Here is a 24,795-nt window from a genome sequence, read left to right as displayed (position 1 = left end):
GAGTCAAAGAACCAGCTTAAGGCTAAATATTAAAAAACTAAGATCATGACATCTGGCCCCATTAGTAGTGACAGATTTCCTCTTCATGGACTCCAGAATTACTGTGGATGGTGACTGCAGTCATGAAATCAGAAGATGATTGCTTCTTGGCAGAAGAACTGTGACAAACCTAGACAGTGTGTTGAAAAGCAGAGACATTTCTCTGCCGACAAAGGTCCATATAGTCAAGGCTGTGGTCTTCCCAGTGGTCTATGGTTGTGAGAGCTGGGCCATAAAGAAGGCAGAGCACCAAAGAATTGATGCTTGTGAACTATGGTGCTGGAGAAGACTCCTGAGAGTCCCTTGGGCAGCAAAGAGATCAAACCAGTTAATCTTAAGGGAAATCAACCCTGAATACTCATTGGAGGGACTGAAGCTGAAGCTGAATCTCTAATATTTTGGTCACCTGATACAAACAGCCAACTCATTGGAAAAGTCCCTGATGCTGGGAAAGATAGAGGGCAGAAGGAGAAGAGGATGAGATGGTTGGATGGCATTGCCAATGAATGGAAATGAACTTGGGCAAGCTTTGGGAGATGTTGAGGGACAGTGAGGTCTGGTGTGCTGCAGTCCATGGGGTCACAAAGAGTCAGACATGACTGGGCAACTGAACAACAACGATAACAAAAGCTTCAAATATCATGTATAATGATAGGCTGGCAGAATGATAAGAACTATGAAGTAGAAGCAGAGAAGGTGATGGCACCACACTCACTCCAGTGTTCTTGCCTGGAGAATCCCAGGGATGGGGGAGCCTCGTGGGCTGCCGTCTATGGGATCACACAGAGTTGGACAGGACTGAAGTGACTTAGCAGCAGCAGCAGCAGCATGAAGTAGAAGACAGCAAATGAATGGACAGAGGATATGCTAAATTAGATGGTCACTGGGGAAGCTCTGGATAAAGGGTGAAGGGAGCCATGTGACTCTGGAGGGATATGTTTAAATATATTTTACATATGTTTAAGGACCAGGAGCTTTCCTTGATGAAAGTGAAAGAGGAGAGTGAGAGAGTTAGCTTAAAGCTCAACATTCAGAAAACTAAGATTATGGCATCTGGTCCCATCACTTCATGGGAAATAGATGGGGAAACAGTGGAAACAGTGTCAGACTTTATTTTTGGGGGCTCCAAAATCACTGCAGATGGTGATTGCAGCCAGGAAATTAAAAGACGCTTACTCCTTGGAAGAAAAGTTATGACCAATCTAGATAGCATATTCAAAAGCAGAGACATTACTTTGCCAACAAAGGTCCATCTAGCCAAGGCTATGGTTTTTCCAGTGGTCATGTATGGATGTGAGAGTTGGATTGTGAAGAAAGCTGAGCACTGAAGAATTGATGCTTTTGAACTGTGGTGTTGGAGAAGACTCTTGAGAGTCCCTTGGACTGCAAGGAGATCCAACCAGTCCATTCTGAAGATCAGCCCTGGGATTTCTTTGGAAGGAATGATGCTAAAGCTGAAACTCCAGTACTTTGGCCACCTCATGGGAAGAGTTGACTCATTGGAAAAGACTCTGATGCTGGGAGGGATTGGGGGCAGGAGGAGAAGGGGACGACAGAGGATGCGATGGCTGGATGGCATCACCGACTCGACGGATGTGAGTTTGAGTGGACTCCGGGAGTTGGTGATGGACAGGGAAGCCCGGCGTGCCGCAATTCATGGGGTTGCAAAGAGTCGGACACAACTGAGCGACTGAACTGATCTGAACTGAACTGAAGGACCAGGACCTTTCCTTAGGTAAAATTATGCCCATATAAAAGCCAACCCTCATGCACTTGCTGGTCCAACGGAAGCCAAGAGCTATCCTTCCTGTTTATCAACAACAGCAAACATGTTCCTTCCTCTGACCAGACAGCTATCTCTGCAGAGTCACATGGCTCCCTTCATCTTGACTTAGCTACCTCTGTAAAGATCCTATCTCTAAATATTGTCTTATTCTGAGAGACTGGGGGGTTAGGATTTCCACTGTGAATTTTGGGGAGAAGACAGTTCAGCTGGTAACAATGGGGAAAATAACAGTGCCTACCTAGAAGTGTTTAACAAACACTAAGAATAAGTAGGTAGAATAGTGTCTACCTCCTACAAGTGGTTTAGAGAATTAATTAAGACAGTATATGCAAAGTCTTAAAGCCAGTTGCTGGCACAGGGTGAGTGCTGTTGGGTGTGCTGTGTAAGAGTGCTGTTATCTTATTTATGTTCAGTCACACCTACATTGTGAGCTTGTTGAAGGAAGGAAAGCAGAGATTATATCTTAGCGTTTTTTATTATTTTTATCCATTATTTAAAAAATCTGCCTGCACCTAGTACTCTTCATCCATTATGGATACTCAGCACATGTTTGTTTAATTAAACTTTCCATTCTTCTCATTATCACCAGCATCTGCTCCTTCCCCAACCAGCTTTGCATCCCACCCTCCCTTTACTCCCAACTGGATCATAGATTTCACCTTCAGGTATTATATTAGCATTGACCAAGTTTTCTTTTGCAGCCATAGTATGCTGGGTTGTGGGTTTTTTTTTTCCCTCTAGAGAGATTTTGGGAAGTCTCCTTTGTAACTGAAAGTAAGGTCCAGCTGCTCACCGTGCAACAGCCAATAAAGAGGCAAGGTTGGGGAAAGAAAAGTTTGCTTTAGTTTGGATGCCAGCAAGCGGTGGGTGGGGTGGGAGGAGGAGGGTGGACTTCTATCCAAAATCCGATCCCACCTCTGACAATCAGTGAGCAAGAGCTGTTACAGACAGAGGAAGGGGACTCCATGCAGTAACAGTACAGTCAGCTCTGACAGTCCTCTTGAAATTGGTCGTCAGTGGTCTGATCAGAGCCATCTTGATTGTTTTAAATAGTTAATCTTCAATTCCAGGGTCATTTTTTCCCCGTTTCTTTGAGGCCAGTTCTCAGAACTGCGACGCTGTGTCGTGCCTATAGTCTGGGCACCGTGTAGTTAACTTCTCCCATCTGCGGTTTCAGTATCTGTAAGACAGCTCACAGGATATGGCTCAGAATAGTATCTATAGTTCTTGAGAAGAAACTAAAGTTCTTAGATACTTAATGACTACTGTGATTAATCTTGTTGAGCTCTTTTCCTTTGTTTCTGCATTTTCTCACTTCTCTGATTAAACTTATTCTTTGGCTAAGGTTTCTCACAGACAAAAGGCAGGCAGAGAACATGGAGGGGAAGGACCATAAGGTCCTGCTCTGTTTCATCCTCATGTGAAATGTCAACTCTTGCCTTGCTTTTGACACGTATGGATCTTGCATGCTAATCAGCCTCTAAGACTTACATTTCCAAGCTTGTTGGAACAATAACTAGCATGTGTGATTCCCTTTCTGGATCTGAGGAGAGCCAAAGAGGGAAACCACTTTTGCCCATGAGTCTGATAGAAGTTTCTGAATTCTCATCCTGAAACAGTGGTGGCTAGGTTTATTTCTGCTAAATGTTTCACTTCTAGAATCCTCAGCCCTTCCATCCTGATGCAGAATAAGCCTAGTGCACCCGGCCTGATGATAGAGAATCAGCTGTGATCACGCCAAAGGTCAGAGCCTCGCAACATGTTTCTGAAAGCCGTTTTTATTGCCATCCACGTATCTATTCTCTGTAAAAAACAGGGAGTTAATTACCATCGCGCTGCACAGTTAATTTTTTTTCAGGCATATAACTATTTCTAAAGAATTCTGGGAACATTTGTTTGACTGGAAAAAGTGAGTTTCATGTTCTATGTCATAACTTTGTTCTCAGTAGAAAATCCAGGATAATGAAAAAAATAATCAGGTTTGTGAAGGAAAAGTATCACTTTTCTTTTATGAAGTTTGTAGACATCATTTGCCTACTTTTCATGATATAAAGTTGACAACACCTCTTGAATATATATGTTGTGTGTCTGAATAGCTTTAATTAGTTAACTTTGTGCTTTCCTTGAAGTGACTTTTTAAAGTTTTGAACTGCAAAATAAGGCCAGGATTCAAATCGGAATTAGAAAGAATGGGGCTGGCTGATTCATGTTTGCTATAAGACCATCACATTTGTCCTTTAATTTTATTTTGTAAAGTTTTTTTTTTAAGCGTTACTCTCATTTATTGATACAGAGGTTAAAAAAAAGATCTATTTGTATAGCTTACATTAGTACAGAGGCTTGAATGCCAGGTTTAGATTGTATCTAAAGATTTTTTTTTTTTTGATGTGGATCATTTTAATTTTATTTTTTTTCAAACTTTTTGTTTTATATTGGGGTGTAGCCAGTTAACAAAGTTGTGATAGTTTCCATGAACAAAGAGTGACTCAGCCAAGCATGCACAAGGTATCTGCTCTCCCTCAAACCCCTCTCCCATCCAGGGAGTTCCTAACATTGAGCAGAGTTCCATGTGCTCTTCAGTAGGTGATGTGAACCATTTTTCAAAGTCTTTATTGAATTTATCACCATATCGCTTCTGGTTTTTTTGGCTGTGAGGCATGTGGGATCCTAGCTCCCCAGCCGGGGATGGAACCCGCCCGCCTCTCTCCCTGCATTGGAAGGCTGAGTCGCAACCCCTGGACCACCAGGGAAGTCCCAACACATTCGTCCTTTTAAATTTTGTTTATTAGGCCCATATTCTATAGTACGTTTTATTTGACTGCAATGGCTATTAATGAATTCTTTGACAGTGGCTCTTTGTCACAGACATCTTTCTTGGCTCAGGGAACCTAACATGTAGGGATAATCTCCTGTTGAGGAGTTGCTTTCTTATCTGGTGACATTTATCATTATCTAAGGCCAGCTGCCTGACGTCTCTTCAGGGCTCTGTTTATGGGGTTTGAACATCTATAAATGGAAACACTAGCTAACCAGAAATTATCGCCAGGGCTTTCTGATAGTGTCCTGGGCTCTCACAACTTGGAATGTCCTGCAATATCTAACATGTAAGCACATCACATCATTTTCTAGACAGAATCGGAATCTTGCCTTTTCTTTCTCTCTCTCTCTCATTCTCTTTCAACATGGACTTTGAAAAGCATGGAAAAGGAAGCTTATTAAATGAGAATTTAGAGGAGAAACTGACGGTAAGGCTGATATTTCACAAACACGGATTTATGATGTAACTAGCGGAGCAAAAATCAGTTGTTATAGTGTGAAAACGTTATACCAGGCACCTGTGTTTCCCTGTTTTTCTGGTCAATGACCTTGAAATCAATGAGTTCCAAGGGTTTTACTGAAAACAATGTGATAAAATTATTAATATGATGTCATTACTAGAATGTGGGTAAATTAGATTTAGTTAAATGATATGGTTTATCTCTGTTTTAACAACCAGGATCCATTTATTTTGAGACCTGGTGGTGGTCACCTCAATACTGGGAGGTTATTTTCTTTACTCATATGAAGTTTAGCGAATATTCAAAACTCAATTTCAGAGATACCAGGAATGTGTGTCAAGGGAAATCTGAGTATTATGGACAATTTTAATTTTTTTATGGAAAAAGTTAATGATAAAATGTAAGGATAAAATTTACTTTTGAAAAAGTTTAGTTTTTGGCAGTAAAATTTGTAAAAGTTGCTTTACCTTGATGCTAAGAAATTTAATGTCAGTAAACACAGTGGTCACTTCTGTTTGCTCAAACACAGAATGTGCTGTAACATAGATTAGAATGTATTGTTCATGGTTCACCTGATAGGTTTAGGAGATTAATTATGTTTATAAAGTTACTGAGGCTTCAGAGTTAATGTTAGAACAGGGCATGGCTTATTTTAATAGCTGTACAAGTAGCAAAAACTAAAACTGTATTGACTGTAAGACTGTGGCTTCTTGAACTCATGAGAATGTGTTGTTCTGGATGTCTGACATTGAGATATATGCACTAGCAATGATATTAAAACCTGAAAGGTGGAAGAAAAAACCATATTGCGTTGAAAACTCCTAACGTATGTTAGAATTTCATGGTCTTGAAGAAATATATTGGATAAAATATATAAAACTTCTTCTTAAAGGATTTGGGTCATTTTGAATATTGACCGTGGACCTCTCTGCAGGTGATTGTTTAAACATGTCATGGCCCCAGACCACTTTGCTTTTGGACTGTTTTAAAAAGTCTTGTATTACTGTAGAACTAACTAGGGGTTTTGAATCAGGAAGATCTGATGAGAATCCTCACTCCATCACTTCTAAATGTGGGATGATGGGATTTTGTTTAAGCCTTTCGCGTCTCAGTTAAGTCGCTTGTTGATGGGGAGCAGTGATACTTAATCGGAAGGCTGTTACGAGCATCAACTATAATGTATGTGAAGTCCCTCGGCTGAACCTGTTATTTTCAAACTGCTTTTGGCCTGACTTACTTAGCAAGTACATATCCAGGCTTTGTTTACATAAAATGAGAAAGCTGAAATGCATTTCAAAGTAAAAGGAACACTCAGATATGTGAACTATAAGGCTTAGGAGTTATAAAACCTTGATGGAACCAGATAGATGGTTAATAAATACACCAGTAAGAGTTGCTATGAACGAGTGTGAAATTGGATCCAGAGCTCACTGGCAGTCTTTTAGAGGAAGAATAAACATAGTGGACATGGGGCAAGTGAACAAAAGTGAAAATGAACTCTTGGTGTATAAACGTTTCACTGCCCGGGAGGTCAAAGGTGCCCGAATCTCTCCGGAACACAGCTCTGAATCAAGAAGTGAGCAAAAACCTCTCTTTAGAGGGAGTAATTGTCATAACATTCATGGACTTTTGTCTGGAGGGGAAGCCTAGGACTGGCCCCTGATTAATTTCCAGGAGATTTGCAGGAAAATCTGGGGTGGATCAGAAGGCGCCAGAATATCCAATCTGTACTGAGCATAGGCGGTTCTCAGGGAGGGTAGGAACACAGTAAATAAAGTTCAGTGCTTGGGAAAGTTACCTGTGCAGATAAATAGATAAATAAGTAAATGGTGCTAGTACTCAGCTGCTCAGTCGTGTCTGATTCTTTGTGCCCGTGTGGACTGTAGCCTGCCAGGGTCCTCTGTCTTTGGGTTTTTCCAGGCAAGAATACTGGAGTGGGTTGCCATTTCCTACTCCAAAAATAAGTAAATAATATAACAAGTAAAATTAAAGCAAGAAATCTTGACTACTCTCCAAACTCCTTTTCTTTTAGATGATTAAATGCATCAACAAAGAATTTCACTTACATTGATCTTTAACTGAAATTTATTAATGAAAAAGAAAATACAGTATTAACAGAGTAAAAATAGTCATGTGTCTCAGAGCATTCTGACTTAATGGTGGTTTCTTTCTCTTAAAAGGTGATAAGAACAAATAGATCTCACACATAAGTCTAATAATTTCTATCACATCAGTTAGTATATCTCGAGACAATTCTATCTTCCCAAGTAATAAATGTTCAATAAATATCACAAAAATCATCATAATGAGAAGGGTACAACAGCCAACTCATTTTATACGGATGCTTGGTAGAAACAAATGAACACAGTGGAACTGACTGCTGTGTTTTTTACCCAAAAAACATTGCTTTTTTGAGTAAAAGTAACTATCTGAGATTGAGAAAGAAATTAATCATCTGACAGTTTGTAAAACAGGATGTGTATAATATAAGAAGCTTAAAACTGGTATTTTAAGTAAAATTTTACCTTTAATTATTAAAATTTTTTTACTTATTTTAAATTTGAGGGTGAAAGACTTATCCTATGACATGTAGATTTCCTTAGGATCCACAAAAACATTCTCCTCAATTTTAGGGAAAGAGAATCATGACTCTTTTGAATACAATGAAAGAGAAATGATGTGGAAGAAAAAATGATGGGTAAAATATAAGTATACAAAACATACATTTAAAAATTCTGTGGTAATCCAGTGAAGGGTAGTACTTTAAGGTTAAATCAACTATCAATTTATAGATTCAATAATAAAAGTAAAATCTTTTTCTAAGAAGAAATCTGTTAGCAAACAAAACACAAAACTACTGTTTTGGCTATAATTCCTGATATCATTGTTGAGTTTTGTTTGGAGCATTTTCAAAGAGTCAACTTCATGTCTGTCCTGAGAAACAAAAAGATCCTTTCAGATCGGTATGTATTCCTGAATGCCCATTTGAACAAGACATGTGCTAAGGGCTGCCACGGAACATGCTTGATAAAGCCTCGGCCATTGAGGAGATTATTATGTTTTGATTGTTTTTTAGTAGATTATAAAGGAATAATGGTAAGCTTAAGTAGCTTAGAAATATTCTAAGGGTGCAAAACATAAACATTCCAAATTTTTTCATTCTTACATAGACTCGGGACAGCAAGACTATATATAATTACTCATCAGAATGTCTTAACAATGAGAACAATCGTGAAGCATTTTATGCAGTAACATATTTTGTTTCATTATAATATCAACTGCTGGAGGAGATCACAGAGAGAACATGACCTCTGGTTGACCCAAGAGCAAGACCAGGCAGTGGAAGCCTCCTCCCTGGTCCCCTGTCCTTAGAATATGAATTCTGTCTACTGTTCCCACAGTGGGAGCTGTTTCAGGGATGCAGCCTTGAGAAGAAGGGGATGCTGAGACTGTCTGGGTGGGACAGTCTGACTGGACCCAGGTAGGACCTCTCTGTAAACTTCTAAGATTCTGACAGGCAATCCAGGAGATTGACTTCTCTTGCTGATGCCCAAGAAAGCCTTGTATGTAAGATCCCTGTTTATTAAACCTTCCACCCACCTTCTGGAGTCTCTGCCCCTTCTCTGGTCTCTCCAAACCCCCCCCTGTATGATAACCAATTTCAAATTTCACCCAGCAAGCTCCCAAGGCATCAAACCAACATTTGCATACCTATTTATTTTTCTTATTGTATCTAACTAGGGTCCCTGGTAACAGGCACTTAGTAGGTGCTTACATATCTGAACAAAAAAGTGTAGACTACTGCCAGTGTTTTTGGTGTGTTATTGAGAGATTATTTTCTGTACAGCTTGAGTGTTGTTTCTGATCTATGCATTATTTCTGACAAGGTAGCATCACATAATACAATAAGTGGTAAATTTAAGTTTGTAGTTCTCTGGAGGAAAGGTGCTGAATCTCTGTATCTTTATGTCATAATTGATTGCCCTAGATCCTTAATACACTAATTCTGGTGATGACCAAGATGAAGGGAAGTGGAGAACAAACAAACAATATTTCCTTTTCTTTGACATTTGGTCATTTATCTTGAAAACTTCCTTCCATTTCTTTGCTATTTGTGAGAGTGGTCCAGTGACCCTTGCTATGTTCTGGACTTCACTGAGAAGTTGTTCTGAATGTCCACTGTGTCTGGTTACTCTGATGTAGAGGATATGAGTTAATCTGTGCCCAAACCTTAACTCCTCCATGCTACTGGCTCATTCGGTTTTCCGGGTGGCACCGTCACGGAGAATGGCAGGCATCTGCGCGTCTCTGAGAATGCCGCTGACCTCTCTGGCACGTCTGTGGTGCCTGCTGTGAATTCTACACGCCTCCTAAGATGGCCCATTCGTCATCAGTATATTTTGAATTTAACTGTTTGAGAGAGCCAAAGCTCTGTAATAAGCTGACACTCAACATACTCTGTGGAAATAATTATTTTTCACAAAACAGATGGGTGGTACTGAACACAATTTTATGGTAAGCAGCTCAGTAAGCCTCCCTTGACTGGAAGGCAAACAGAGGAAACTCAGAACTAGCTTCTCTGAATTCCTGAGCTCAGCGTCACTTCCGAACTTTTAGTGAGATCAAGTCAGTTGGTCTCATATCTTACAGGGGTAGACCTCCTCTGAGAAGTCAGTAGAGGGGCATAGGATTGATCAGTCTGTTCCAGGTATTAGGGAGTTGATTGATTAAGATGTGCTCTCCAAAGAACTGAAACAGCCCTCAAGCATTGTGAGTAGTAAGAAGATTCTGGTTTCACCCTAGGTGAAGATGTATAGTTGCACAGAGTAACCATGAGTCCTGACCACTGGCAAGTCAAGGTAAAAAACTAAGTAACTACTCTTAGAGCTCTCTTTCATGAGAAATAGTCCCACCCGACGGAGGGGCCTGGTAGGCTGCAGTCATGGGGTCGCTAAGAGTCGGGCACAACTGAGCGACTTCACTTTCACTTTTCACTTTCATGCACTGGAGGAGGAAATGGTACCCCACTCCAGTATTCTTGCCTGGAGAATCCCAGGGATGGCAGAGCCTGGTGGGCTGCCGTCTGTGGGGTCGTGTAGAGTCGGACACGACTGAAGCGACTTAGCAGCAGTAGCAGCAGCAACCTCTCTCTGGCCTCCTGTTCATAGAGCCAGTAACACATTTTTAAAGCTATCTGAAGAATCTGTAGCATGATATAAAGAACGGAGGGAGGAGATGAGACGCCATGATGCCATAATGGTGATGGGTCACTGTCATGGGAATCAGTGGGAAACTGTCAAAGCAGTGGGAACTGACTCTTCTTTTAAAACTAATTTTTACTGGAGTGTAGTTGCTTTACAATGTTGTGTTCGTTTCTGCTGTGCAGTCAAGTGAATCAGTTGCGTATATGCATGCATCGACCTCTGTATAGTTCCTTCCTGGTTAGGTCACCACAGAGCACCGAGTAGAGTTCCCTGCTCTGCCGTAGGTCCTCACGAGTTGTCTGCGTAACGTAGAGTAGTGTGTATATGTCAGTCTCCATCTCCCGGTTCATCCTGCCCGTCCTTCACTCCTTGGGAACCTTAAGTTTGTTCTCTACATCTGTACTCTATTTCTGCTTTGCAAATAAGTTCATTTGTACCATTTTTCTAGATCCCATGTATAAATGATGTTATATGATACTTGTTTTTCTGTTTCTGACTATGTCTCTGCAAATGGCACTATTTCATCCCTTCTTTGGCTGAGTAATACTCCTTTGTGTATTCATATATACACACACAAGTCTTTCCTGTCCATTCCTCTGTCAGTGGACATGTGTAAATTGCTCCGTCTTGGCTGTTGGAGACAGTGCTGCCTTGCACACTGGGTGCAGGGGCACGCATCCTTTTGAACTATGGTTTTGTCTGGATATGTGCCGAGGAGTGGTGTTGCTGGATCATATGGTAGCTCTGTTTTTAGCTTTTTAAGGAGCCTCCATACTGTTCTCCATAATGGCTGCACCAATTTTGTAGTTGAGTCTTAATGGGCATCATGGCAGAATAAGGTGAGGCTGGGAAAATGATGAGTTAGGGTAGGTGAGTGCATGCAGGTGTTCTGGGGACCATTCTAACATATCTATGAAAATCAGAACAGAGAACCTACGTGTGTGTGTGTGTTCTGGGGACCATTCTAATATATCTATGAAAATCAGAACGGAGAACCTACGTGTGTGTGTGTGTGTGTCTGTGTTCTGGGGACCATTCTAACATATCTGTGAAAATCAGAACAGAGAACCTACACGTGTGTGTGTGTGCATGCGCATGTGTGTGTGTGTGTGTGTGTGTGTGTGTGATGAGGACTTCTTATTCCAAATAAGAGGCTTTCTTCCTAAGTGCCTATGTAGTGAAAAACATGCTGTATCTGAGGCTAGGGAAGGTTGTATTTGTCTGGCTTTTGACAAGTCACTTAACCTTTGGTGTCCTGGGGGTTCCCTGGTGGCTTAGTCAGTAAAGAATGTGCCTGAAATGCAGGAGATCTGGGTTCTGTCTCTGGGTTGGGAAGATCCCCTGGAGGAGGGCATGGAAATCCACTCCAGTGTTCTTGCCTGGAGAATCCCATGGACAGAGGAGCCTGGTGGGCTACAGTCCATGGGGTCACAAAGAGCTGGACACGACTGAGTGACTAACACTAGCTAGTGTCCTAGCTAAGAGGCTAGGTTGTACAAGGCTGGGTTGGATTTGTCAAGATTGTTATTCTCTCTGAAACTTTGAGTCTCTAGCAAAATACCCTTTGGCTGTGTGCTGATTAAATTTTTTCCATGGCAAAGAATGTCTGTTTATACAAACATTGAAATAATTTGTGTTTTTATGTCATCACTGACCAAATGTAAAACAGAAGTCGTCATGATTAGATTAAACCTTCCTTGCAGTATAGAAAGTTCACAGTTCAGTGCTCACAAATTGAATTGCATATATTTTCAATGTTTTCACTGAGAAATGACAAAGATTTGAGAACTGGATCATGGGGGAAAATTATGGAATCGATGAAGAAAGAAGCATGTAATTGCTTCAATATTAACACTGAAATATTATCAAAATAAGGCATTCTGTTTTCTTACAGCAGTACATAAAGTGGGCTCTGTGTTTTCATCAGGAGTAGCAATTTACAAAATATGGGCTCTATGTTTTAAATGTTATTTCTGAGATGGTTTGTTTAGGGCGTATTCATTCCCTCTTGTAGTTCTCGCTGCTCCTTGCAATGTGCCTGACACAGATAACTTGGTCCCTTTGCAACTCTAATTTTAGTCCCTTTTGCATCACTGAGGTTGAGGAAAAAGTGGATTGCACACGAATGGCAAAATCCTAGCCACCATTTCCATTTTTCTTTTTTCTCAAAGGGAAAAAAATGAGGGCTGAGTCTATTAGAACCCAGGGCAGGGAGGGGAAGAGAAAAGTGAAACTGATAAGGATCCAGATTTCTACTTTATGGTTCACAGGAAGTTCTCGAAGCCAAACCAGTCCTTTGAAAATCACTGCTAATTAAAGCAGTGTCTGCTGATAATGTAAGTCTGAGATGCGCTGTTTGAATGGGTCTTTTGCTGGAGCTCTGTGTGCTGACGAGTAGAAGAAAGATGGATGGTGGGCTCTCACCGAGCTGTGATTTCACAGCGATGTTTGTAACACCCTGTACTGTGGTGAGGTGGTTCCTAGGTTCTCGTTGTGGGAATTAACAATGACTTAACTAGCCACGCGTGCTGTCCGGGGTATGGCTTCCCCCAGGGAATGGCAAGCAGACTGTGGTATTAGTGATGCAAGCACGTTAGAGAGTCGAGGGCTTTGTTTTGCTGCCTGATCATAAAAATAAGGAGATGGCTTTTTAAAATGGCGAGAGGGTGTCTGCGATTTAACAGCCGGCGTTTCTCTTTTATTTATAACCTGAGATTTTCTGGAGCGTCCTTTCGTCACTTTCCTTCTCAGTTAAGTGGGGGTTTCCTTGCACAGGTAGCTTCTGGGGAAGATGTCCCCACAGTTTTTTCTCCAAGATTGGCCTTGTGTCTGTCAGGATGTAGCCATTCAGAGACCACTTCATGCTCATGAATACTGCCTTGATGACGTTCATTTTCAGAGCAGAGGAGAGAGCTCACAGGATTGCTTTCCTGAACCTGTTCCACTTTGCTGGGATGTCACGTCATCATGGGGAAGCTGAATGAGAAAATGTCAGCTTGAATTAATAAGCTTATTAGAGAAAGGGCAGCTCTTTTAGAAAACGTGAAGGTAATATGGAAAAAATCAAATGTTTTCTGATTTCTGGTTTGCTTTTCCAGTGGACCTCAGCTTTCAACCTGGGAATTCCTGTCTGTCGTTCCGTTGGCTTCTTCTCATTCATTCATTCATCCATCCAGCCTGGGAGTTCTCTGCGTGTAGCTTGTGACTTTCTGCCCACCCGTTCTCCTTTGCACGGCAAGTGGAAGAAGAAGTGGGATGGGTCTTAGAGACCGCCAAAGAATTCTCTTCTTTGCAGCCCACCTACAGTCCTGCCCTGTGAAATTTGCCTTCCTTGGCTCTGGTGCCTCCAGGGTTTGGACAGGCATCTATCAGGGCCCCTTCCTAGCTGCAGCTCTGCTTCATAGCGCAATGCACCTCCGTCTCCTATCTTCCAGAAACTTACGGCACACAGCTTCATGCTGATTCCCCTCCTATGATAGGTCTCTTATAGTTGTGGGTTTATTCTTTTAGATTCCTTTTCTCTCCTTTTAATGCAGTCCAGAGGAGGATGTGAGGGAAATGCCTGGGTTCCTTCAGTCTTCTCGAACCAAAAGACGTGTCAAAAGTCAATCTTCCTCAATGTTCAATGTTGGAAAATCTTTTCAGTAGGTGGTGAGTGTTGTCAAACACCCAGATTCTTCATTGAGAGAGAGGTTCTGATGTATAAATGTTTTATAAGCCATGCTATATGGTGTGCCAAGAAATATTCTGAGCATGTAATTAAAAATATTATGCTGTTTCTGAAAGTTGGAAAATGAATGTTATTGTTTTGACCCTGCTTCTTTGTGCCATAGTGATGGTGGTGGTTCAATGCAGGGACTCTGGGGTGAGCGTTCAAATCCAGGCTCTTATGTGATCATTCTACATCAGCTTCGGTTTCCTTACCTCTAAAACAGGATGTGACTCGCCTCCCAGGGCCGTTATATGGACTGGCAATGAGGAAAGTTTGGAAAAGCACTTGCATACAACAAGCCTTCAATAAACAGGAGCCATTAGGCAAAAGGAAATCACAATGGGGTACAAGTTACACAAACCCTGGATTTGTGTCTGGGGTTTGTCCTCTGCGAGAGAATGTGATTTCTTTTTTCCTTTTTTAAAATTTTTGCCCACACTACACAGCATGTGGGATTGTAGTTTCCTGACCAAAAGTCAAATCCTCACACCCTGCAATAGAAGCAAGGAGTCTTAACCACAGGACCACTAGGGAAGTCCTGAGGCTGTGATTTCAAACCAGAGGCAATGCTTAGAAGGTGTGCCAGCATCAAAATTCTAAGCTTTAATTTTGTCTCTCCTGGAAGGGTGACAAAATTTCAAAAGTAAGCGTGTTTATTTTATTTTTCCCAATTATTTTAACTTTAATTAATTTTTATTGGAGTAGAGTTGCTTTACAGTGTTGCTTAGTTTCTACTGGACGGCAAAATGAATCAGCCCTACATATACGTGTATCCTTTCCCTTTGGACTTCCTTCCCGTTCAGGTCACTGCAGAGCATTAAGTAGAGTTCCCTGTGTATACAGTAGGTTCTCATTGTTATCTATTTTATGTATAGTATCATTAGTTTCTGTAGATCAATCCCGATCTCTTAATTCCTCATAGCATCCTACTTCCCCCTTTGATATCCATACATTTGTTCTCTATATCTGTGTCTCTATTTCTGCTTTGCAGATAAGATCATCTATACCATTTTTATAGATTCCATATATATATGCATTAATGTATGATATTTGTTTTTCTCTTTCTGACTTATTTCTCTCTGTATGACACTCTCCGGGTACATCTGCATCTCTACAAATGAACCATTTCATTCCTTTTTATGGCTGAGTAATATTCCATTATATACATGTACCACATCTTCTTTATCCATTCCTCTGTTGATGGGCATTTAGGTTGCTTCCACATCCTTGCTATTGTAAACAATGCTGCAATGAACATTGGGGTGCGTGCATCTTTTTGAATTACGGTTTTCTCACAATTGCACTCATCTCACACGCTAGTAAAGTAATGCTCAAAATTCTCCAAGCCAGGCTTAAGCAATATGTGAACTGTGAACTTCCTGATGTTCAAGCTGGTTTTAGAAAAGGCAGAGGAACCAGAGATCAGATTGCCAACATCAGCTGGATCATAGAAAAAGCAAGAGAGTTCCAGAAAAACATGTATTTCTGCTTTATTGACTATGCCAAAGCCTTTGACTGTGTGGATCACAATAAACTGTGGAAAATTCTGAAAGAGATGGGAATACAAGACCACCTGATCTGCCTCTTGAGAAATTTGTATGCAGGTCAGGAAGCAACAGTTAGAACTGGACATGGAACAACAGACTGGTTCCAAATAGGAAAAGGAGTATGTCAAGGCTGTATATTGTCACCCTGCTTATTTAACTTATATGCAGAGTATATCATGAGAAATGCTGGACTGGAAGAAACACAAGCTGGAATCAAGATTGCCAGGAGAAATATCAATAACCTCAGATATGCAGATAACACCACCCTTATGGCAGAAAGTGAAGAGGAACTCAAAAGCCTCTTAATGAAAGTGAAAGTGGAGAGTGAAAAAGTTGGCTTAAAGCTCAACATTCAGAAAACGAAGATCATGGCATCTGGTCCCATCACTTCATGGGAAATAGATGGGGAAACAGTGGAAACAGTGTCAGACTTTATTTTTGGGGGCTCTAAAATCACTACAGATGGTGACTGCAGCCATGAAATTAAAAGATGCTTACTCCTTGGAAGGAAAGTTATGACCAACCTAGATAGCATATTCAAAAGCAGAGACATTACTTTGCCAACAAAGGTTCGTCTAGTCAAGGCTATGGCTTTTCCAGTGGTCGTGTATGGATGTGAGAGTTGGACTGTGAAGAAGGCTGAGCACTAAAGAATTGATGCTTTTGAACCGTGGTGTTGGAGAAGACTCTTGAGATTCCATGGACTGCAAGGAGATCCAACCAGTCCATTCTGAAGATCAGTCCTGGGATTTCTTTGGAAGGAATGATGCTAAAGCTGAAACTCTAGTACTTTGGCCACCTCATGCGAAGAGTTGACTCATTGGAAAAGACTTTGATGCTGGGAGGGATTGGGGGCAGTAGGAGAAGGGGATGACAGAGGATGAGATGGCTGGATGGCATCACTGACTTGATGGATGTGAGTTTGGGTGAACGCCGGGAGTTGGTGATGGACAGGGAGGCCTGGCGTGCTGTGATTCATGGGGTCGCAAAGAGTAGGACACGACTGAGCGACTTAACTGAACTGACTGAACTGATGGGTATATGGTCCAGTAATAGGATTGCTGGGTCAGATAGTAGTTCTATGCTTAGTTTTTTAAGGAACCTCCATACTGTTTTCCATGTGGCTATTTCAATTTACGCTTCCACTAACAGTGCATAGGGGTTCCTTTTCTCCACGCCTTTTCCGGCATTTATTGTTTGTAGTTGATGATGGCCATTCTGACCCTTGTGAGGTGATACCTCATTATAGTTTTGATTTGCATTTCTCTAATAAAACATGGCACTCATTTTGAAAGACATGGTACACAGTGGAGAATACTTATATTACATTAATGCAGATTCTATGTAGGGAGAGAACAAAAAGGCTAGATTGTGCAGTGCAAATAGTTATGACATACTTAATATGTAGCTCATACAATTAATAAAAAATATACCAGTGACTGCTAGACTTATCAAGGCTGGATGTTTGTAGGAGCGGAGGAGTTGAGGTGAATTGTTAGGAAGGCATCCTAGTGCACGTGTGTGTAGAATGTTTAAAAGAAGAACATCAGTTCAGTTCAGTCACTTAGTCATGTTCAACTCTTTGTGACCCCATGGACTGCAGCATGCCAGGCCTCCCTGTCCATCACCAACTCCTGGAGTTTACCCAAACTCATGTCCATTGAGTCAGTGATGCCATCCAACCATCTCATTCTCTGACGTCCCCTTCTCCTCCTGCCTTCAATCTTTCCCAGCATCGGGGTGGGACTCTTTTCAAATGAGTCAGCTCTTCCCATCCAGTGGCCAAAGTATTGAAACTCCAAAGTATTGGAGTTTCAGCTTCAACATCATAAATATGGTTAAAAGTGCTGTTGGACTGAAAAAAGTTTTAAATCCAGAAACTGTTTATTCTCTTCAGGAGATCATAATTTATGTTTCTTACTTCATCTGCCATTTTTCTTCCCTGGACATAATGTATTTTCCTGGGAAAGCAAACCACCAATGGTTCACTTATTTACTTTAGAATTTTTCTATAAAACATATAGTTCCTATACTACAAGTAGGGCTTATATTAAGACAACTTTTCCGGAGCATAATATGTAATGAAGCCTTGGATACTTGTATGTCTACTGGCCAGGTAATTTTACTCTAAGAATTTTTTTGAAGCGCAGAAATGTACAAATATTAGTTTCAATGATGTTTATTGCCATATTGTTTGTAAAAGCAAGAATAATGGACACAGTAGAGAAAGTATTTATGAATCCACGATAATATTATATGAGGAAATTTAAGGGCTGTGGGATAGTGGACAATATACTCCACTTTTTTCCCTACAAAAATACAGATATTGTGCAGTATGGAATGAATGAGTCTTTTATGGACCTTCTACTTGGGAAGAACATTAGCAAGCAAATCAGTGAATGTATTTGGGCAGTGCTTCTCTTTACAGATAAAGTCTGCAATACTGTGAGTTGAACTACATTTTTCAGTTTTACTAAATTTCAAATAGCTCAGAGTTATTTTTGTTCATAATAACCTCACATTTTTATGATCCTGCTGAACTGAGATTGTATCAGAGAAGAATGCAAGGTCAGCTGATATTTGGTGCACTATTCCTCACCTGAGAGCAGATTTATAGACTCTTGAGAGCTTTCATCTTTTAGCCAAACAGCCTTGGGCCACCACCAGACCGCAAACTCCTCAAGGACAAGAACTGGATTTTCCTGGCATTGAGGTCCGTGTCTGGTGTGTACCTGATAAATCTTGGTTAACTGCACAGGTGTGACTTTCACGTACATGTGGGTGTGCAGTGCTCTTTATCTGACTTCCGAAGTAGTAAGGATCACAGACGAAGCCTGTACTGAATTCATCCTAAGATTCGGCCACGTCCGGAGAGCTGGTAGCTTGGCACTTTCAAAAACTTGTTTTTTAAGAGACATTGAAAATCCTCCCAGGGAGAGACTTACCTTTGACTCCTGGGGTAAAAGATAAGATTCTTATGGTTTTGTCCATAGAAAATGAGGGACCCTAAGTATGGCAGGTCACCGTCCCTTCTGGGTAATCTTTCATTAGATCTCAGCTGTTTTGCTCGTGAGAAAAAAATGGGCAGAGTTGTCTTCCGGGGAGTCTTTGAGCAGCGTGGAAAGCACTAAATGCCAGTGTTCTTGGTGCCGGCAGCTTTGGCAAAAGCGTCTGCATCTTCACTGCAGAGCCCTGGACGCCTTGGTGTGGCCGTTGGTGGGCAGCGACGACGGGGGTGGCAGAACTGCAGATCTCAGCATTGGCGACAGCATGGCCAGGGTGTGGCCTGCGTGTGGCAGAGAGAGTGGCAGACTCCTGTGAGCCCAGGCGCTGGTTCCTGGAGCAAAGAAAGAAGGGCAGAGGTGTGGAACTTTCTCAGAGTGGGGAGAAGGACAGCCACGGAGATGCTGTCTTTTAATACAATTTTAAAATAATTAACTGAACTTCAGTTTTGCTCCAAGAACATGTTGTTTCCTTTGTTAAAAGTTAGGTACTATGAAAAATGGCAATTAATTAGGCATTTTCAGATACCTGGAAACTCTACCCCTGGCAGTTATGATTAATGAGATGCTCAGGACATCAATAGAATCTGCATTATCCTTTGAGGATTATTATTTTTTTTGAGGAGTTTATATTTTTCTAAGATTAATTTTCTTTTCCTACCAAATCCAGTGCTGTGAGGTAGATTATCCCAACACACTCTGCAGTAACAATCATACACTCTGGATGAGGTAGAATGGAGCACATACTTCTGTCTGGAATTTTTGTGCATTTGGCTTTGGGATTTTGAAAATAATACTTGAGATATAAAAAGGATCATTTTAAGTTTCCCAAGTATTTAAAGTACTAGAAGTAATTTTAAGTTGACAGTTACCCCTCCTCCTCCCCACTTTCCCTTTCCTTCTCTTCATTTTCCTCCTCATTCTCCTTGGCCCCCTCCTTTTCCATCTTCTTCTTTGTCTTTGGATGTCCAGATGTTTCAGCATCATTTATTGGAATGGCATATGCACTCTAATTATCCATGACAAAATAATCCCATGTATTATAGATTCTTTCAAACACCAGAGGAGTGCTTCATCATCTCAACAACAGCCACCTGTGTTAATACTTACATATCAATAGTTTTGCTATGACCTTGGCATCTCTCTATACATACTGGAGATATATAGATCCATAAATAGGTCTAACTCCCAAAGTTGATATTAGTTCTGTTTTAGTTTTATGTGTGGGGAAACCAAGGTGAAAGAGGTTAGTTTCACAGTTAGTAAATGGTAAAGCTCATTGCAAACCCAGGCTGCCCCCAAGTCCATGCACTGAACCACCATAACATGTTGTCTCTAAACTCAATTTTCTTTATGGTTAAATTTGCTCAAGAACGTATTCTGGGATAAATTTTATGTTTCCAATTACCTGCTTTCTAATTAGTGTTTGGGTCCAAATAACAAATAATACTCCTACAGAAACACTGAGAATGGTGGAACGAAACATCAGTTTGCTTAAAGATTCAGGTGGACAAGATTACTGTTTTAGGAAGATTATGGGAAATATTTTCTGAGTGAGGTGTTTGCAGTATTTTGCAAATCTGAACTTTATAAGAACTTACTTTGAAATAGACTGCTACCTGAAATTTTATAACTTTAAAGAATAAAAAGATAGTTTCATGGGAAGCATCTTGTTTTTATGACCACTCATTTTTATTTCCCCTCTGATACTATTGGCATTTATTTGTAAGAATCAGGTTCTTTATGTGATGGACAGATTTTTCAAGTTCTTATTTGACCAGGTGACAATGTGCTTTATGATTCAAATGGGGAGCTTTTTGAGAGTAAAAGGGGTGCGATTAATAATTTATGACAACAGGCACTAACCAGGACTGTCCCAGACAAACCAGGGCACACGGGCAGCTGGTATTTAACTTACTCCTGCATAGAGATCTGGGAATCAATGATTCCAGGGGTCAGGGATGACTCTTGAAAAGTCGAAAGTTTTCTCTAACAGACAAATGTCATTTGCTTCTGTTCTTAGCAAAAGGACAACCTGAATTTAGTTACTGAAATTTTTTTTTTTTTTAAGAGCATGAGCTTAGTTTTCCTTTTTGTGTATCAGGATATCGTGTGTGTGTGTGTGTGTGTGTGTGTGTGTGTATGTGTGTGTGTATGAGAGGGAGAGAGAGGGAGACAGATGGAGAGAGAGGGGAGAGAAAGGCTCTTCCATGGCACTGCTTCAGGGCTGCAGAGCTACTGGTGCAGCCGATGCCCTTGACCGTGAAAAGAAAGGGCGAACTCAGCCCAGGTTTCCTAAATGTTGGTTAATTGTACTTGTGAAATGAATCCAGTAAAAGAAAGAGAAGGGCCATAGACAAATAGCTGTAGTTCCGTCAGTTTCCCAGTGGATAGAATATTACATCACTTTATTCAAAGGTGTGGAAGCATTTTGTTCAAAGGTGTAAATCTCCGCCCCTGCACCCCCAGCATCATACATCATGTCATGAGGTCATCAGGGAACAGCACGTGGTGCTCTTCTCTTTGGCCTCTTGTTGTCAGTCTCTGAGTGAAGCTGAGTGGAATTGCAGGAAGAATGAGGAAAGCTGGACCATCAGTCTAGACATGGCTGTGACAAGTTACTTCATTTCCTTGGGTCTCAGCGTCCTCATGGTAAGAAGAAAATACTGGACTGGATCATATGAGGTTCCTTCCAGTTTTGATGAATGTGATTCTATAACCTTCTGGGAGGGTAGAACTTAGATTCTTGAAAGTTCTGATGGAGACGTCATGCCTGGATTTCATACCTCATCTGCAGAAAGGGGAAAATTCAAATGCTTCTGGGTTTTTTTACCACGGTGAATGACACTTGCCCAAATATATTTAATCACTGAAAGTGCACTTTTAAAAGCATAGATCTATAGAAAATATGAGCTATGTTACGAGACCCCCACAAACCTCTCATACAGCTGGTGAGAAGTTGCTTTATCACTCAGGGAGCCCAGCCTGGCGCTCTGTGATGACCTAGGGGGCTGGGGTGAAGGGCGGGGAGGGAAGCTCCAGAGGGAGATGATACACATATAATTGTGGCTAATTTGCGTTGTCGAATGGCAGAAACCAACACAACATTGGGAAGCAATTTTCCCTCAGTTAAAAATAAATTTTTAAAAAGTAAAAAAAAAAAAAAAATGGCAGTATAGAAATATTGGACAAAGATTTAAAAACTGACCAAAAAGAGAATAGTTTATTGGTTTAAAAAATGCCAGTTTCTCTCCCCGAGTAGTTGAGCTGGCTTTGCCTAGTGTAACTCAGGGCCAAAGGGATTGTAAATATGGTGGTGTGGGGCCTTGGCTTGACGTCACATTGGCATCGTTCCTGGCTCCCACAGTTCACTGTGTTACCTGGGGCATTTAACCTTGTCAAGTGTATTAACTTATAATCTTGGCAAGTTTATTAACTTCTCTAAATATCAGAATCCTTGTCTGTGAAATGAAGGTAATGATAGCCCTCATAACAAAAGTTATTGATAGAAATAACACATGTAAAAATATTGACACCTGCTGCTAAGTTACTGCAGTCGTGTCCGACTCTGTGTGACCCCATAGACAGCAGCCCACCAGGCTTCCTGTCCCTGGGATTCTCCAGGCAAGAACACTGGAGTGGGTTGCCATTTCCTTCTCCAATGCATGAAAGTGAAAAATGAAAGTGAAGTCGCTCAGTCATGTCCGACTCTTAGCAACCCCATGGACTGCAGCCCACCTGGCTCTTCCGTCCATGAGATTTTCCAGGCAAGAGTACTGTAGTGGGATGCCATTGCCTTCTCCTATTGACACCTATTTCCCTGTAATTCCAGAAGTTGCTAAATTTTAATGGGAAAATTACTAGGCTAATGAACTTGTATTAGAAGTTTAGTCTAAGTAGCTGCTATAAGTAGACCCAAATATATTGACTGAACACAGCAAAAATTATTTTATCTGTCATGCAACAGTCCTGGAAGGAGGGAGGAGGGAAGAGAGATCTCCAATATGATACTCAGTGACTGCAGAGTACAAGTGGGAGAGAAACACACAAGAGGGTTCTTGGGAACCTGAAGGTCATACCTGGACTTTCAAATGTTCTTTCGAGAGAGTAGAAAAGTGGTTTCCGAGGGCTGCTGCTGCTGCTGCTAAGTCGCTTCAGTTGTGTCCGACTCTGTGCGACCCCATAGACGGCAGCTCACCAGGCTCCTCTAGCGGAAGGGTAAGTACGGAGGGATTGGTGAAAGGGAGCAAACGTTCAATTATAAGATAAATAAGGCCTGAGAATCTGATGTGGAATGTGGTGTTACGGTTGATAACACGCTAATATGGTTGGAATTTGCTATGAGTGAAACATAAATGTTTTCACCAAAGGGAAGAAAGGTGAATAGGTGGGGTGCTGGAGGTGTTAACCAGGTTGGTGGGGGGATTGTTTCAAGAAGTATACCTGTATCGTCATCACACTGAACACTTTAAATATTCTACAGTGTTATCTGTCAATTATACCTCAGAAAAGCTGGAACAGCGTTTCCTCAGGATTGCCCTTTGAGAGTCACAAGGCATAGTGAACATTTGTGATTCTTACTGGTCTTGTCCTTGGTTGACATACAAGGCAAGGCGTAAGCAAAAAGTCTGGGCAGTTGCTTCTATGTAATCTAAAGTACAACGCAAGTGAACCTGTCTACAAAACAGAAGTAGGTTCCCAGACATAGACAACAGTCCTGTGGTTGCCAAAGGGGAGGTGGGTGGGGAAGGGAAGGATTGGGAGTCTGAGATTAGCAGATACAAACTGATATGTCTAGGATGGATAGATAGCAAGGTCTCACTGTAGAGCACAGCTATATTCAATATCCAGTGATAAGCCATAATGGAAAAGAATATGAAAAGGAATATATGTATATATACGTATAAATATATACGTGTGCATGCGTGTTCTGTCGCTTCAGTTGTGTCCGACTTTCATGATCCCATGGACTGCAGTCTGCCAGGCTCATCTGTCCATGGGGATTCTTCAGGAAAGAATACTAAAGTGGGTTGGGGAAACAATGGAAACGGTGACAGACTTTATTTTCTTGGGCTCCAAAATTACTGCAGATGGTGATTGCAGCCCTGAAATTAAAAGATGTTTGCTCCTTGGAAGAAAAACTATGACAAACATAGACAGCGTATTAAAAAGCAGAGACATTACTTTGTTGACAAAGGTCCATCTAGTCAAAGCTATGGTTTTTCTAGTAGTCATGTATGGATGTGAGAGTTGGACTGTAAAGAAGGCTGAGTGCCAAAGAATTCATACTTTGAACTGTGGTGTTGGAGAAGACTCTTGAGAGTCCCTTGGACTGCAAGGAGTTCCAACCAGTCAATCCTAAAGGAAATCAACCCTGAATATTCATTGGAAGGACTGGTGCTGAAGCTGAAGCTCCAATACTTTGGCCACCTGATGTGAAGAACTGACTCACTGGAAAATACCCTGATGCTGGGAAGGATTGAAGGTGGGAGGAGAAGGGGATGACAGAGGATGAGATGGTTGGATGGCATCACTGACTCAATGGACATGAGTTTGAGTAAGCTCCAGGAGATGGTGAAGGACAGGGAAGCCTGGCGTGCTGCAGTCCATGGGGTTACAAAGTTGGACATGACTGAGTGAATAACAACACTAGTATCAATTGATAATATTTTTATGATGTAATGTGAGATAATACCACCTAGATCAGGGTGTATGGTGTTCAGAAAATTCTTATTTACGCTTCCCCTGACTCTCCTGCCCCTTAGAATTATGCTGAAGGTCAGCTGTGGTCCTGACAGGTGGCCTGAGTGCCCATACGATACATATTGCATATGTGTGTGATAAGTCGCTTCAGTTGTGTCCAACTCTTTGTGACCCTATGGACTGTAGCCCACCAGGCTCCTCTGTCCATGGGATTCTCCAGGAAGAATATTGGAGTAGGTTGCCATGCCCTCCTCCAGGGATCTTCTGGACCCAGGGATCAAACCCATGTTTCTTATGTCTCCTGCATTGGCAGGTGGGTTCTTTACCACTAACACTATCTGGGAAGCCCACGATACATACTAGGCTGTTGCAGATTTCCTCTGATAAGTTATCCGTAGACTTATTTTCTGATCTGACTCCCATCTAAGTGAAGGTTACTGGTTTCATAGTGAGGTTTTCTCTTATGTATGGCTGGGTGAATTGAAGGTCCTTGAGTAAAGAAGGCAGATCTCAGAAGTCTCTCA

At 41.3% G+C, this 24,795-nt stretch overlaps 1 protein-coding gene across 5 annotated transcripts in view; it reads left to right on the top strand.

Moving 5' to 3' along the window:
* Positions 1 to 24,795, top strand: part of MLIP (muscular LMNA interacting protein) — a 294,647-nt gene that overhangs the window by 6,865 nt on the left and 262,987 nt on the right. For 3 of the 5 annotated variants that reach the window (XM_024983829.2, XM_059880515.1, XM_059880528.1), the window contains exon 1: positions 4,938 to 5,070. The exons of 1 other annotated variant lie outside the window; for it this stretch is intronic. In XM_024983829.2, the coding sequence (XP_024839597.1) occupies positions 5,008 to 5,070 (63 nt within the window). In that variant the 5' untranslated portion in view covers positions 4,938 to 5,007. One more of the 5 variants, XM_059880531.1, reaches the window with a different exon arrangement.

This window comes from Bos taurus, chromosome 23, assembly GCF_002263795.3.
Source record: "Bos taurus isolate L1 Dominette 01449 registration number 42190680 breed Hereford chromosome 23, ARS-UCD2.0, whole genome shotgun sequence".
In the NCBI taxonomy this organism is placed as follows: Eukaryota; Metazoa; Chordata; class Mammalia; order Artiodactyla; family Bovidae; genus Bos; species Bos taurus.
Note: the sequence above shows the minus strand (reverse complement) of the source record. Positions and strands in the feature narration are given on the sequence as shown.